This window comes from Berghia stephanieae, chromosome 3, assembly GCF_034508935.2.
Source record: "Berghia stephanieae isolate SIO BIC M18660-M18661 chromosome 3, UCSD_Bste_1.3, whole genome shotgun sequence".
In the NCBI taxonomy this organism is placed as follows: domain Eukaryota; kingdom Metazoa; phylum Mollusca; class Gastropoda; order Nudibranchia; family Aeolidiidae; genus Berghia; species Berghia stephanieae.
This window is the reverse complement of record NC_088362.1, coordinates 79,818,468-79,835,508: the sequence shown is the minus strand read 5'-3', so window position 1 is coordinate 79,835,508 and position 17,041 is coordinate 79,818,468. Positions and strand designations below refer to the sequence as shown.

General features: G+C 33.5%; 1 protein-coding gene across 1 annotated transcript; it reads right to left on the bottom strand.

Annotated features, from left to right (window-relative positions):
• Window positions 1-15,066: 15,066 nt before the first annotated feature.
• LOC144969661 (GSK3-beta interaction protein-like) lies at window positions 15,067-16,993 on the bottom strand. The gene is made up of 2 exons (XM_078908803.1): window positions 16,677-16,993; window positions 15,067-15,272 (listed from the first exon to the last, which is right to left on the bottom strand). The coding sequence occupies exons 1-2, from the start codon at window positions 16,881-16,883 to the stop codon at window positions 15,081-15,083; spliced, it is 399 nt and encodes a 132-aa protein (XP_078764929.1). The 5' UTR covers window positions 16,884-16,993; the 3' UTR covers window positions 15,067-15,080.
• Between the last annotated feature and the right edge of the window lie 48 nt (window positions 16,994-17,041).

Here is a 17,041-nt window from a genome sequence, read left to right as displayed (position 1 = left end):
TGGATTTAAAACAAGCCCCCCCCCCCCCCCCAATAAACAAAATAAAACCCAATAAATTCGAAGTGCTGTCAAGTGTATGAAGGACGATAAAATAATTGCATTCAATGGGGTCAGATGCTCCGAAGTGGCAATTCGAACTAAAGTCTGACTATTCCTGTAGCTATTCTGACCCAAACTCCAATGTGCGTGCGCATACTCAAGAGGTGGAACTGATATACTTGTAGAAATAGAAGAAGAGTTCAGAAGAAATTATGTTTTGCCCATATACCACACTGATTCAGCTCATACCCCTACTTTGGACTATAGAAGGATTGTTGCCTTTCTAGCACTATCAGAATATGTTGTGTTTGTTGTTTTTTTTAAAATTTGAACATCGTGAAATGATGTTGGAAAAGCTTTTCCTTTAGACCAGTTACTTTAACTGACTTTTGTTCCTTTTGAAGAGTTTTAACTCTTATTTTTAATTTCTAACTGGACCTCCAATTGACCTATAATTTAGTCTTTTTCGTCGAATAAAGCATGTTTAGACATAATACTATACCATAATTGATATTTTCATTTGCATCAAATTTAATGTAATTATCAAAAATTAAAATGATTTTTTTAAAAACAAACAAAAACTATACTGCCATGGGATGCTATTCAGACTGAGTCCGAATAATCTGATGATTGCACATGTGCATTGGGATTTGAGTCTGAATAGCCAGATGCTCAGTTCGAAAGACATTGTTGAACCTTACTTCCATTATATTCAGGTCAAGTAGCTGTGATATGCTGTGCAGCAGTTTGAACCCCTCATTCGAGAATTTTATAGTGTGGTAATTTGTCTTGTAAAGAGCATTGTTCCAAGATTGACTTTTACCATATTACTATTAATATACGTTTATCGTTTCTGCATTTTCACGCACGACAGTGCATTTATAAGGAATATTATGGTAGAGAATGTACCATACATCTCGTGTGAGAACAATTTACCTTGTCATCTTATCATTTATTTTTTATCAAATTACCTCCATGTCTTTCATTCTTACCTCTGTCTGGTGTTCTCACAGAAAACATTTTTGCAGTTTTGTATTACTTGTCTTTAAATAAGATGAGTTTTAAATTATCATTTTGATTAGTTGATGGAAAAAGTTTAAGTTACTGTTTGATGAACTATAAATTTTATAGAAAGATGAAGATTTGATATCTCACAAAAACATTGCCAATATATCTGAGTTTGTATATAATTTATATTATAAGAAATGACGTTGTTTACCACTTCTTCTATTACTACTACTATTACAACTACTACCACTACCATTTCTATTACTACCACTACAACTACTACTTCTACCACACTTCTATTAATAATACTACTTCTACTACCACTACTTCTATTACAACTACAACTTTTATTATTATTATTATTATTATTATTATTATTATTATGATAACTGATATATTATTCATATAAGAAATCAGGCTTACTCGGTGTTATGTTATAGTAATTAATCATAATTTATATTTTGATGTTGATTGATGCATTTGTTATTTTATTTAATAAATTCACCAAACTGAAATATTTCTGTGTCAATTTTGTTAGTTTTATATTTGTCAATTTTGTTAGTTTTATATTTGTCAATTTAATGAATGGAAAATACACCCATGTGGTCAGCAAGCCTCTAGTTTTGTGGAAAATATTTGAAAATGAAAACAGTTTATTCAATTTTGAATATAAGTGCCATCCACAGTAACTTCTCACAGTTCTTATACTTATAAGGAAGATTAGCTTCCTGAAATGTCTCTTCGGCTCTGCAAGACACCTCAACAATGTCAAAAATAGGGATCATATAATACCGATCCTTAAGTCACTGCACTGGCTTCCAATAGAGAAAAGAATAATAGGTATACAAAATCTCATGTTTTGCTTACGATTGCCTTCATCATTCATTACCTGAATACCTTGAATGCCTGGGTGGGATTCCTGACCTCCCATAGTGGGCGGGGAGATACATTCTATGTCTTCTATGTCTGTTTTCCAACAAGCACAGGTCCCCACTAAGAAGAATGCACTCAAATGTTTTACAAATCATATATAATATAAATAAAACATAACAGAGAGATGATTTACAAGGAAAAAAATATCATCCCAAAACTAACTATACATTTGAATGCTTCCCTCTCAGATAGGGCATCTGGTCAGGACCAGGCAAAACCAAGTAATCTCATTCCAAGACAAAGACATAAAGCAAGTTGGGAAACAGATATAGGAGGATAGAAGACGCAATAAGTACCTCCCTGCCCACTATGGGAGGTCAGGAACCCCACTCAGGGATACTATTTTTTTTTTAATATAACAGTAAAGTAAAAAGAAAGAAAACAAAAAAAAACATGCTTCCCTCCCTGCTAAGGATCTTATGCAAGGCTGGGGCAAAACAAAATAATGTTATTCAAGGACGTTGACAGATAGCAATATGGAAATGGAAACAGGTAATAAATGGATAGAAGACGTAGCTATATTGACATCCTCTGCCAATCAAGTAAGGACAAAAGACCCCACCCCACGTATAACACGTGATAGTGTTAGATATGATGGCAGCAAGACTAAACGTAAAGAAGAAAAAATAAGCACTAACTCTCATTCTCTGAATCTAAGGAACACATTTTAACAACTTTTTCTCATACTTGTACACAGAGACAGAAAACAAAGAGTAGAAATTGAAAAGAAGACTCAACATTTTGAATTAAATTAATTCTCAATACATTTATTGGGCACTGGATATTAAAAATACGATACCAATATTAAATTTTTAAAATATTAGATTTCAGTGCAGTATGTCGATTTTGATTTTCATCTTTAACTTAAAAATGGATAATAACATTTAGTTAGTAAAACAAATAAATAAAAATTACAACATACATGTATGGTCAGTTCAAAGTGTAAGTGACACAGGTATTAAGTATTAAATGCATTTTATTAAAAGCTGAAGGAACATTTTTAAATAGACATTTTACCATGTCAGGGTAATTTTTGAATAGACAACTCATCATTTCGATATCACCCCCCCCCCCCCCCCCCCCCCAATTATCATGTTCAGAACATTGCCGCAGTCAAATATATATAAGCAACAAATGTCAAGTTTGGATGTATTAAACGATTGACCCCCCAACCCAAAAAAATAAATTAATAAATTATAATGGTATGCATGCCTCTGTAATTAATTTGATTTTCACTTTTTTAAAAATAGAATTGACTAGATAAATCTTGACAATAACTCCATTTGGAGAGGTGCAGGACATTGGTTCTTATTCTGGATACTAATACTATATGATTGTTGGTGGCATGCTTTCTATGGCGCTTGCAACAGTTTTAGATTATTTGAGCGTCAGCAAAAAGAAAAATAATAAAAGTTAAAAGATTTTGATCAGACTAACAATCAACTAAAACAAAAAGTAAGACATTGAGGATTATTTCAACTGGAATCAGAAGTAGGTCAAAAGGTAATCTGCTCTAAAAGGCTTACTAAAAGTAGCTTTCCGACAAAGGTTATAGAGGTAAAGTGCATTCAAGAAAAGAGTAAGACATAGAGACTATACAACAGTTCTCAAGAGCAAACCATCTTTATGTCCAGTATGAAACCACCAAAAAATACAAGGCAGTAGCACAGAATCCCCACAAAGAAGGATAAAATCAATTTATTACAATAATATTATCAAGTGTATTCATTTGCTATTTGCCTCAATTCCTTGATCTTATACAATTACAAGGGTCCACTCAAAAAAAGACCGGTGTTTCAATTTGTGGCTACTTGTGTGATTTATGATTTATTTTTATTGCTGGACACAACAAAGGGACACCAATGATGACAAACACACTCCCCTAATAATATCAATAAACAATGACCAATATCTATTACTATCTCACAAGAGTTGATATACAAGGAGTGATGGTAAGAGATAGTGTGAGATAATAATGGCAGTTTGGGGATGATAATCAGATGATTGTCACTCTTTGAACATCTTTTGCAAAACGTGACTTACTGCTCAAAAGTGCTGTGATGTCGAAAAGTGAATAGCACAAAAATAATCAGGCATTTCAAAGTTTTGACTTTCACACTTTAAGGAATAATACTTATCTTCCTCAATAAAACACTTACTTCACCCAAGTTCCATATTTTTGGAAAATACAATATTCAGCATTTAAATCACTCAAACAAAATATGTATTGTTTTCAGCCGATGGGTGACAAATACAAACATTCATTCTGAACCTCCAGTAAACATGGAATATTGTTGGCACAGGCAATGCCTGAAAATTCTGGCAAACTCCGGTCCATGATGACAAGATAGCAAAATTGAAAAGTGATTCCAGTTTTGAGAAAACAAAATATAATAAACATTGCTTGCATACAAAATGTGTCAGCTGCTTGTGTGTAATACTTAATGAGAAAAAGTGTAACGTAAACATAAGACATCATTTCATCGATAAAATCGTTCAGCAGTGAACAGAAATCATTAAACTCTTCCACCAAAATCCTTATCATATCTATTGATTTTCTTACATGAACAAGAGGGTCCTGATAGCTCAGCGGAGCACTCACTTCTTATACACACCTGTCCTCCTTGCAATTTTTGGGTCGCTGAGTCTGTTCGATCTACTGGAAATACTTTGTGATAGACTAATATCCTACCCCTATACAATGGGCAGCAAGCAATTGCTATTGTCAGTTTAATGCTATAGAAAACAGGACAAACCCAGGCTCTGAAGGATCACTAATTAACTTGTCATGTACAAGATTTTACCACATCTGCAATAACTTGGAACAAACATAGAATTAATGTCTAACCTAAACCATATTCCAGACTTGTAAAGCAATTTCTAAATCTTTTTTCTTTTTAATCATAATTTTCCTTAAATCTAGACTGATCTCTTTTCTTTCATATTTTCATTTTTATTATAAAATCATATTTTCAACAAAGGCAACAAACGGAAATTTCACATTAAGCATTTGATGAACTTATGGAGACTTGCTGATTCAGCAAATGAATGGAAAACCTGTAATTACAAATTCCTGTGCTATCAATCTGCCGTACTATTCAGGTCTATATACAGATAAAGACAAAACCTCCAACTCTTCAATTGCTATATTATTTTCTTTTTGTTATAGACATTTTGCGTTAAGTCAACATTCTAGTATATCAGATTTTGTACCAAATCATATTAAAATACGATATATCTTACTGGTTTACATGACTGACATTCTATGAAAAAAAAAATGCCTATAAATTGTAAAATCAGGATCTGAACCAAGTGTTAGGTTAGTAATTAAATGGCTCTTTTACCACTTTTGAGTCATTTCAGCACCTAGGGGGAAAAAAAACCCAAGATGGTATGGTTAGATAGATTAAAGTTCAGCATTTGCAACATTCTTGGGTAATTGGGACCTACAAATTTTTTTAAAAAATCAGCCTCAGGAAGGAAGGGCAATAAAAACCTTTAAGTCTTATGCAGATGTTAGCATTTGATTCCTGTCAAAAGGGAAACATTTCGATAAAAAGACAAAAAGAAAGGGACAACAGTTCGAGAGGATAAAATCTGCATTAGGAAAATCTTTTTTGTTTTTTGTTTTTAAGGGTTTTACGGCGCTTGCATTACATTAAGGTCATATCAGCGCCAGTAAAAAGGAAGAAAATGGGATAGTAAAAAGTTCTAGAATTACAATTAAAGTACAAAAGAAAAGGTAAGACAAAGGGGAACTGGTTCAAATAGGGCACAGATGTAGATTCCAAGAGCACACCGCCAAAGTACTTAGTCTGAGATCACCTAAAAGTCTCATCCAGACACGACACAAGCACAGGTCCCAACTATGAGGAATACAATCAAATGTTTACCAATCATATAATATAATATGTAAACTAAACATAATACAATGCATAACAGAGAAATGATTTACAAGGAAAATTTTTTTTGTTTTTAGGGGTTTTACGGCGCTTGCAACACATTTAGGTTATATCAGCGCCAGTAAGGAAGCGTTCACATATTATGTCAACACTTTGGGGGGGAGGGGGGGTCTGCCAAATGTTGACAAGTGTTGACATGGGGGAGGGGGGGGGGGGGGTTCATACCCAAGATGATGTCATCAAAAATTTGGTTATACAAATAGAATAAAAATACACCCAAGAAAAACACTGTAAAAGTTGAAGCGGATTAGGAACATATATGTTATTATTCGGATAGGACATCAGTGTTCACAAATTACTTTTTACCAGATCAGGTGATCCACCTACACCTATTCACTGCTGGGTGGACAGGGGGCCCCCGAAAAAAAAATGTGGCTGCGATGGGAATCAACTTGAGTTGTCAGGTCTTCAGCCACGCTCTAACAACTGAACTACCCTAAACATGTCTACATCTTCAAAATGGACTTTTTTTTTTTGTTAACATCGTGTAATGCTGGCTACCAGTATTGAACAGAGACAAAGAGGTATATATCAAATTTCACACCTTTTGGCACTCAGTTGTTTTTACCTCTTTCCTCTGTTCAATAGCCACCATCACATGACTTTCACGAAAAATAGTCCATTTTGATGATGTCATCATATTGGGGGGGGGGGTCAAGTCAATGATGACAATTGATGACATGGGGGGGGAGGGGGGGTCTAAAAATGCCAATTTTTTGTTGACATAATATGTGAATGCTCCCTAAAAAGGAAGAAAGTGGGATAGTAAAAAGTTCTAGAATTACAATTAAAGCACCCAAGAAAAAGTAAGACAAAGGGGAACTGAGAACAAATAGGGATCAGATGTAGATTCCAAGAGCATACCACCAATGTACTTAGTTTGAAATCACCTACAAGTCTTATCCAGACACAAGCACAAAATCCAACAAAGAGGAACACACTCAAATGCTTACATTATACATTCAAAATAAAAATAATAATACATAACAGAGAGATGATTTACAAGGAAAAAAATATCATCTCCCAAAACAATAACTATGCATTTGACTGTTTCCCTCCCAGCTAGGACTCCGGCCAGAGCCAGGACAAAACCAAGTAATCTCATTCCAAGACAAAGACAGAAAGCATGTTGGAAAACAGATATAAGGGGATAGAAGACACAGTATGTACCTCCCTACCCGCTATGGGAGGTCAGGACAAGGAAAAAAATATCATCTCCCAAAACTATAACTATACATTCGACTGTTTCCCTCCCTGCCAAGGAACTCCAGCAAGGATTGGGACAAAACTAAGTAATCTCATTCCAAGACAATGACAGGAAACAGTTGGAAAACGGGTATGGGGGGATAGAAGACACAGCATGTACCTCCCTGCCCACTATGGGAGGTCAGAATCCCCACCCAGAGGAAAATCTTTCAGATCTACAACAGGAATAATCTCCAACAGAACATTTGCAGGCTATTATTTCACATTAGGTATTTGATTTTCTTGATAATATAATTGTTTCTTGATAACAAATCATACTCAATGAGAATGAACCGTTGGAAAAAAAAACCCCAAAAAACAACATAAGGCACACATGATGTGTATACAAATATCATCAGAACAAACAGAAGGAGTAAATTTCACAAACAACCGCTCACACTACTCCATATCAATAATCAGGCCTGCAAATGCTCATTATTCAAAAAGTATGAAAATTTTCGGTTATTAATTATGTTCATGACAATAAGTATGAAATAAATACCCTGTTTTTAACGGATGGATCAATTGCTTTGATATCCGCACTGCGATCGATGCAAGTCTCAGGTATTTTAAAAATCTAGATAGGTAATGCATAACAAAACAACTGATGAAAACAATTTCAAATTACTTTATCGTCGATTGGGACAGGGAAACTAACTATAACAATGCCATCGAAAAATAAAAACTGAGGCAGCTTTGTACATTGAGTAACTGCATTATTCGCAATTAAATTTTTCACCTTTTGGGCTGAAATGTCTCCACTCAGAATAACAAAGACAGATAATAAGCAGAGAGCGGATTTCAGATCCATGACCTGTGACCTTGGATGACGAAAGTAATTTCACGATGCAGAGTGTAATCCTCATTGGAAAAAACCATTAGCAGAAATTATTCATTTTCGGATTCTACAATTAGACTGATATGATATACCAGCAAATAAATCCATGAACACATTTTTCACATCTGGACAGGATAAATACAAAGAGAGACTACAATGACAATCTAAACAGTACTGAAAACTCAAGTTACATACAAAAGAAGACTTTACGTCCCTAGAAAATTTGGCAGAAGACCATGAAAAGTGAAGGGACTTTACTTAGCAAATGAAAAAAGCAGCTGATGTTTTTGTTTTTTAGGGTTTTACGGCGCTTGCAACATATTAAGGTCATATCAGCGCCAGTAAAAAGGAAGAAATGGGATAGTAAAAAATTCTAGAATTACAATTGAAGCACAAAAGAAAAGGTAAGACAAAGGGGAATTGGTTCAAACAGGGAACAGATGTAGATTTCAAGAGCACACTGTCAAAGTACTTAGTTTGAGATCCCCTAAAAGTCTCATCCAGACACAAGCACAGGTCCCAACTAAGAGGAATACACTCAAATGTTTACCAATTATATAATATAATATGTAAACTAAACATAATACTAGGCATAACAGAGAGATGATTTACAAGGAAAAAAATATCTCCCAGAACTATAACTATACATTCGACTGTTTCCCTCTCAGCCAAGGACTCCGACCAAGGTCAGGACAAAATCTCATTCCAAGACAAAGACAGAAAGCAATTGGAAAACCGAAAAGAGGGGATATGTTTGTGTGTTTTTAAGGGTTTTACGGCGCTTGCAACACATTAAGGTCATACCAGCGCCAGTAAAAAGGAAGAAAATGTGATAGTAAAAAGTTCTAGAATTACAGTAAAGCATCCAAGAAAAAGGAAGACAAAGGGGAATTGGTTCAAATAAGAAACAGGTGTAGATTCCAAAAGCACTCTATCAAAGTACTTAGTTTGAGATCACTAAAAGTCTCATCCAGACACAAGCACAGGTCCCCGCTAAGAGGAACACACTCAAATGTTTTACAAATCATATATAATATAAAGAATGCATAATACAGTGCATAACAGAGAGATGATTTACAATGAAAAAAATATCATCTCCCAAAACTAACTATACATTTGACTGTTTCCCTCTCAGCCAGGGCATCTGGCCAGGACCAGGACAAAACCAAGTAATGTCATTCCAAGACAAAGACAGAAAGCATGTTGGAAAACAGATATAAGGGGATAGAAGACACAATATGTACCCCCCTGCCCAGTATGGGAGGTCAGGAACCCCACCCAGAAAGAGGGGATAGAAGTCACAGCAAGTACCTCCTGCCCGCTATGGGAGGTAGGAACCCCACCCAGAAAGAAGCAATGAGGCACCCCAATTGAACGATTAAAATGCAAAAGGTGATAAGTCAAGTAAGTCATATATATATATGGTTTTTAAAAATGTTTTTGAGGGTTTTACGGCGCTTGCAACACTTTTAGGTCATATCAGCGCCAATAAAAAGGAAGGAAATTGGATAGTAAAAAGTTCTAGAATTACAACTAAAAAACCCAAGAAAAAGTAAGACAAAGGGGAACTGAGAACAAATAGGGATCAGATGTAGATTCCAAGAGCATACCACCAATGTACTTAGTTTGAAATCACCTACAAGTCTCATACAGACACAAGCACAAAATCCAACAAAGAGGAACACACTCAAATGCTTACATTATACATTAAAAATAAAAAATATAATAATACATAACAGAGAGATGATTTACAAAGAAAAAAATATCATCTCCCAAAACAATAACTATGCATTTGACTATTTCCCTCCCGGCTAGGATTCCGGCCAGGACAAAACCAAGTAATCTCATTCCGAGACAAAGACAGAAAGCATGTTGGAAAATAGATGTAAGGGGATAGAAGACACAGTATGTACCTCCCTGCCCGCTATGGGAGGTCAGGATCCCCACCCAGATATATATATATATATATATATATATATATATATATATATATATATATATATATATATATATATACACACACACACACATACATATACTCCAGCATGATTTCCTCAAACTCCTCGAGACATGCAAAAACGTTTGAGGAAACCATGCCTTGATGGGGAAGGAAGGGGGGGGGGGGGGGGGGCAGTGTGACTCAGAAGTGGTACCTGACACCTAGATTATTTCAGTCTTCCTTTGGAATAGACCCCAAGACAAATTTCTGCTTGAGGATGAAAAAAAGGAACTTTATTGTTTATTTCTTTTATTGATATGTTGAGAAAGATTACTTAATACATGACATTTACAAGCTGTTGGTGTGTGTGTGTGGAGTGAGAAGGGACGGTGCTCTTCCACAACATACATTTACCGTCATAGCCAACCATTTGCAAATCATGGCACGAGACATTGTAAATTAGAAGAAAAAATGGCGAAGTGATAAGAATAAGTAGAGAGGTGTCAATTATGCAAAATGACGATGGGGTGTGTGAGTGCACCTGCAGAGTAGATAGATACACACTTACGCAACTGTCAATGTCACAGTAAATCATCAGTGGTCGAAATCACCAGGCGTATAAAAAAATCCTTTAATTGATTTAATGTTTTTTTTACGTTGACTGGTGAAATTAGTTCAAGGAAACCGTGTTAGAGGTAAATATTGTTTAAAGAAGGAATGGAATGACAACAAAGAATAATAATGAAAAAAATCTGGAGTTTTGAGGAAACTGTGTGTTCGAGGAAACTGTACTGGTGTGTACATAAAATCTATTAAAACAAAGAAATAAGATATCTAATTGAGGGATAATTTCCAAACAAAATAAATTGTCCCTCAAAAAACAAAACAAAAAACAAACAGAATGACTGAAAATGGCATGTTATGATTCCAAACCCAGGGAAATTTTACTGCTCTTTGTGGACAAGAGCAATTCATCTGGAAAGCAAACGTTCATGATTGATTTGTCCCACAGTGCACCACTTAACAGGAGATGGTTATGTCATCTTGTTTAGTTGAGAAGGAAAAAAATAATAAATATTCGACAAAAATAAAATGTTGACAAAACTATTAAAGCAAAAGACAGATCTAGAGGGTATAATGTTGCCTCAGCATATGAAATCTGTACTTATATGAAACTATAACAACAATGTTATCTATTTTTATTTTTCTGTCATAGGAGTTATCTCTCAACTACTCTTGAGGTTAAAATTTAAGTTTGGTCTTCAAGAGTAAGTAAAATAATATTAATAGAATATTTTACAAAGTAGGCACATTTACAGAACGTTTTATCATACACACATCACAAATATGTATTTTTATGTATTTGGAAGTTGAAGAAGTCGTATCAAATATTATCAACATTCAATGTAAATTATTATGGCAACAAAAAGCAATTTGACATTTATCAGGCAAAACAAAGAGGTACCCGATTATATGGGAAATGCATAATGGATTATTGCAGGAAAACATTTTTAACAACAGTGCAAGAAAATTTCAATCATTAGAGAGAGGCACAGTTCAGCTGCATTATAATCAAAGACACCTTTAACTTTCAAGTTTTTTACTTTCAATCACCAAAGAAATGGGATATAATAAAATTTATTTTGGAAAGTGTGTGTATTCAGACACAACTTATTGTGGTCCATTTTCAAGAAATTACAGGCACACCAATCTTACACACTAAAGTTGTAATTCGTGATGACGTTCAATTGTGTTTGATAAAAATGCAATTAAACTTAGTTGATGTTAATGTTGATAAATAATTAAATAAGTTGATTTAATAGAATGATGAGGAGCAAAAACGACCAGCATAGCCTAAACCGTACAAAAAAACAAATATGCTACCACTATAAAAATTAATTTGAAAAATAAAAAAGAGATTCAGGAAGATGACGTTCCATGATTCTCAGAGAGTTTATTACAAAGGCATTTTTTAAATGATTAATTATGGGAAAATGGTGAAGAAAAAAATTGGAAAAGGTATGGGAGTGAAAAAGGGGTGAGGGTAGAAAGAAAGTGAATGGAAGTTCATTCAATGTTAAGCTCTAAAAAATTTGGTCTGTTTAACAGCAAGTGGGCTATCTCATATTTATAAAAGGATTTTCAACAGGTTAATTGGACGCATTTCTTCATGAAATAATAACTTCATTTAATTAAAGATCATTCATTGCTTGACAAAACTTGGATTGGACATATTACCATTTGCAGTTGACATTGTGACTCGGCAAGGATTTGAGACTTTTACATTCAATTACTATTAATATCATACTACTACATATTTTCAAGACAGTGTTAAACAAGTTTCAGGTCACAGCTATATTTATAAAGACTAAGTGATCAACTGTTAAGTACTAATGTAATGGTGTTGGGCTTGTAAAGAATTGTATATATCACATACATCAAAACAGCACTGTCCGCAGATTGCATGCTATATGCTCGTTTGTCTTAAGACAACTTAAGTATTTGTTGAGCATTCTATGGAGAATAACTTTGGCCTTAGTCATTGCAAATATGCAATACATTTGTAGCTTGAGCACTTTTGTCCACATATAATCTCCTTTTGCATTTAGAAGCATATACCAAATTGCTCTGATGAGCAATGAAACAGAACTGTCTGCAGATTGGATTATACACACACATAATATATATAATTTATCCAATGTATATGCAAAGGATTTAACAAGAATCAATACCAAAGAGAGAAAAAAAAGGATAATTATGACAATTGAAACCGGTTTACCAAATAAGCTAAGTTTGTATGTGTTTAGATTACAGATAGAAGCTCTTTGATGTCTTTAGTAATGTTACTATAATTCAACCAATTCAAAAAGCATGGAGATTAAATAAAGAATTTAATTATTGATACGATAATGTGCTATCATAAGGTTGACCTTTGTTTCCTCCTCTAAAGCCATCCTCTTTTTTAAATAAGCAAGTGTAGAAAATAACTTGAAAGACTGATGAAGGAAATAATATAAAACATGGAGCAACAATAATGTCTTCAATGATTATAAAAATTGAAAAACAAATGAAAAAAAAAAAAGAGAAAAAACTAACAACAACAAAACCACAAATTTTGAATTATTTAAAAAAAAAAATCAATGGAAAGTTAAACTTGTAAGAATATATTGAGGGAGTCTGAATCTAAACATGTAAGTGCGAGAGAGGTTATTTTTTATTTTTAAGTTTACGGCTTCTACAATATAACTTAACATATGTTTAGATCATATGACTATTCTTGCCAAATAATGGATGTGGCCAGTCGCTGTTGGTCACAAGGAAAAGTTGGACATGGCATTTACACATTTACAGTCGGACACCCTCGATGTGTAATATCTCTTACAGTTTGATTGTGAAAGCATATACTTTGGCAGACTGATATTGGAGAAAACAAAAATTTTACAACTGAAAAATAAAAAACCGTAAATATTTGCCACACATACAGACACACACACGCACACTGCAGACAACCAACACACACACACACACACACACACAAACAAACAAAACGCCCACAAAGACAAAACAATATTTAAACTTCCAAACAATTTAGGCAAGAGTCTATGTAGGCAGCTAATAACTTGCAAGAGTTAATGACAGGACTCCAAACAATTTCAATCGCTAAAAATAAAATTGAATAATTCAATACTCAAGCAAAGAGTTGATGGTGACTTAAAAAGTGTCAGTAAAAATGTATTTGAATAAGTTTATATATGTACATAGTATGGAATATTAAACAATATGATAAAATGCAATTTATTTCATGTTAATTTGCATGCGATAAATTCTTGTCTCCCTCATCTTTTTGTTTTCATTTTAAAACGAGACCTAATGCTAATATAGCAAAGACTATTTCACAACCAGCTCACTTTTTTTTTAAACAAACTAAAAATAAAGCTTTTATTTGTCTAGATAAAATAAAAATACAAATGAGTATTAGAAATATATCAAATTTGGGTTAGGCCTTTGGAAGACAATGGCAGGTATGTTCAATTCTTTTCTTTTTTCTACAGATCAGAAAGCATTTGAAATTCTCACTCTCCCCTTTAAACATAAAAAGAAATGGTGAACTAAACAGTCGTCTTTTAGGCGTGGTTACTGCATTATCAATTAACATCATCAAGCAAGAGTCAAGGCATGAAAATCGATTTTAACAAATAATGTGGTTGTTGATTTCGTCTTTTTATAAACTAATGAGGTTCATGTATTCCATGAAAGCAAAATCAACAAAAATCAAATAAATGAAAATTTTCGAGAGTAATTCAAAACTCTCTAAGATGATTAGATTAAAAAATAAGGCATTTATATAATTATACACAATTATACTATACAGGTTTTAAATATTTTTTTTAAAAAGAGAAAAATTTCACATATACTCATGACACAGAATCTCAAATTCGTTAGTACTTTAGCAAAAAAAAAAATAATAATAATAATAACATGACTAATCTTTAACAACATATACATCAAAAACCTTAAACTGGATTATAAGGAAATCTATTAACTGAATGAAAGATACGTTCCAAAACAAAAATCACAGCACAATTGCATTCAAATATCATGTGCGGTTTCAAATATAAAAAAAAAAGAGACAGAAAAAAATAAAAAAATTAAACATATTTCTTTTAAACAAGAAATAAAACCCCAAACAAACAAATGACAAATAAAATATTTTGATTTTGTTCCAGTATCAGTATATATAATATCGATACAGACTGAATCTGCATGTTAAGATTTATCACTTGATTAGTTTTAAAGTTCAAGACTAAATATATCTAGGTAGAGATTCTGCCTCACAAATATGACCAAAAATTGCAGATTATCACATTCACTATTTGTTATTATAGAATAAATAATAAAATTATCACCAAACAATATAAGAGCACCCCCTCCCCCCCCCCCCCCAAAAAAAAAAAAACATAAATAAATAAATAAATAAAATAATATAAAGATAATAATAATAATATTAAGGTAATAATAATAATATAAAGATAATAATAATAATAATAATAATAATAATAATAATAACTTAAAAATTAAAAAAAAATATCTATATATAAATTAAGGCATGGTCTGGTCACTTTGTGTCCATTTGGTCATCAGAAGCTTCACCCTCAGCACAACTTTGTAAATTTGACAGCTTGCTAGACAAAGTCTCACAGAATGTACTCCGGTATTGGGGACTTTGAGAATCCAGTAGACTATAGATGGTCTCATAATACTGTGATGGAGATTGTTTGTTAACTTTATCGAAGTGACTTCCGACAACCTAGAGGAATAATAATAATACATAAATCAGAAAGCAGTCCAAATGCCTGATATATGAATCAAAATATCCTTAATTCTAATGTTTGTTAATCATGTCCTGTCCTACATGTTAAGTGTTGCTGTTGGCCAGGGACCCCTTGTAAAGCGCTTTGAGCATGTTTAGTCGATATTGCACTATGTAAAAGCTCAATTTTCAAAAATTAAAAAATAGGAAGAGCTGTTGTTTAAAGAAATACGATAAAAGAGTGAAGGCTCTTCTTCCTTATTGTTTTTCAAAAATCATAATTAAACAAAGACATCTTGTGATTAAGTCATGTGATCGACTGAACTGAAAGTTTCAAACATCTCACTCCTACACACTTTAAATGCATAAAATGAACTACTTAATTTAAATGTTCTTAACCAGTGACAACATCAACAGGATAGTACAATCTGTTATTCCTTCTTGTTACTTGGCTCTGTGGTCTAGTGGTATGACACTTACCTTTAACCTGTAGGACCCTGATTCTAAAACAAAACTGCATTCTCCTTGCACCAGATAACCTACCTCGATTTACTCCCATCCCACGTTTGTATTTTTTTGTTTTTAATTTTATTACATCCTTTTGATGATCCTTAATTTGTTTTCAGTTTATTTATTTTTTTAGCCAGTAACAATATCAACAGGATTATTTTTGTCTCCATCAGTCTTTCTGTGTAGCTCTGTGGTCTAGTGGTATAACAGTCATCTTCAGACATGTGGGACCTAGGTTCCATTCTCGCCCTGAGACCTTGGAAAAGGTTCTTTACCGATACCCTCTCTCTTTAACTGTCCGAACCCTTTTACTCTATTAATTCAGAGTGGGTGGGTCTACTCTTTTCTTAACTTTTTAGAAGGCAAAGCGAGGACCCCCCTGCCCCCATCTCAGTGAGGCTGTTGATATTACTCAATTTGTCTTAAGTATAATAGAAAAAAAAAAACACACAAAAAACACAACAAAAACAAATGGCCCATATATTTTTCACGGACACCCTTTCTAAGTTTGCCAGACAAAATGCAAAACAAGTCATAGTCAAAAACTGAATGGTCTGGTGAAAATCCCAATAAATTTGTGTAGTATCAGTATCAGTGCCAAGATGCAACATGCATTTTTTCAAATAGGTTTCAATAAAAACGAACCATGGCCATATCAGTGTGAAGAAAAAATTCTTACTACAAGACCACAAAACCGCATTTCAAAAAAATTAATTATTACCTGCCAACAAGCCTCTTCTTAATCTTAATCTTAAATTTAAATATAATAACGTATCTCCAGTCTCCAGACCCACAGCAGACATGGCATCCCCATCTTTATCTGCTGGATCTTGGACTGAGTATAAACTAATGTAATAACATAAACAATAATTGAAGAATAGATTTACAAACCCGAAAACCTTGCAACGAAAGTTCAATGCAAAGCTGTATATTTTCTTTGGTTGTCAGATTAATGTAAACAAGGTTCGTGTCCTTTGGAAGGGAGGTTGAAATTTCCACATAACTAACGGCAAATGCGATCTCTTTCACAACTTCATTAGCTTCTATGGTTAACGCATTATCATCATCGACAAGCGTGTTTTTGTTACTGGTTTCCATTTCAACTGCTTAAATCTTCAAATTTCTTGGAATTCTATCATTACGAAGAGTTTAGACTCTAATAAATGGCGAGAACGAACGGGCCGGCCAGAGCAACAAATGATGCCATTTTTTCCACACTTAAAAAACGAACAAACGAGAGTAATGTCCCTTGGCCT

Bases quoted from the DNA above. Each gene is read 5' to 3' on its own strand.
- LOC144969661 (XM_078908803.1), bottom strand. From the start codon at position 16,883: ATGGAAACCAGTAACAAAAACACGCTTGTCGATGATGATAATGCGTTA. The intron at 15,273-16,676 runs GTTTGTAAATCT...TTATTCCTCTAG, and splicing joins TTTCGTTGCAAGGTTTTCGG to GTTGTCGGAAGTCACTTCGA.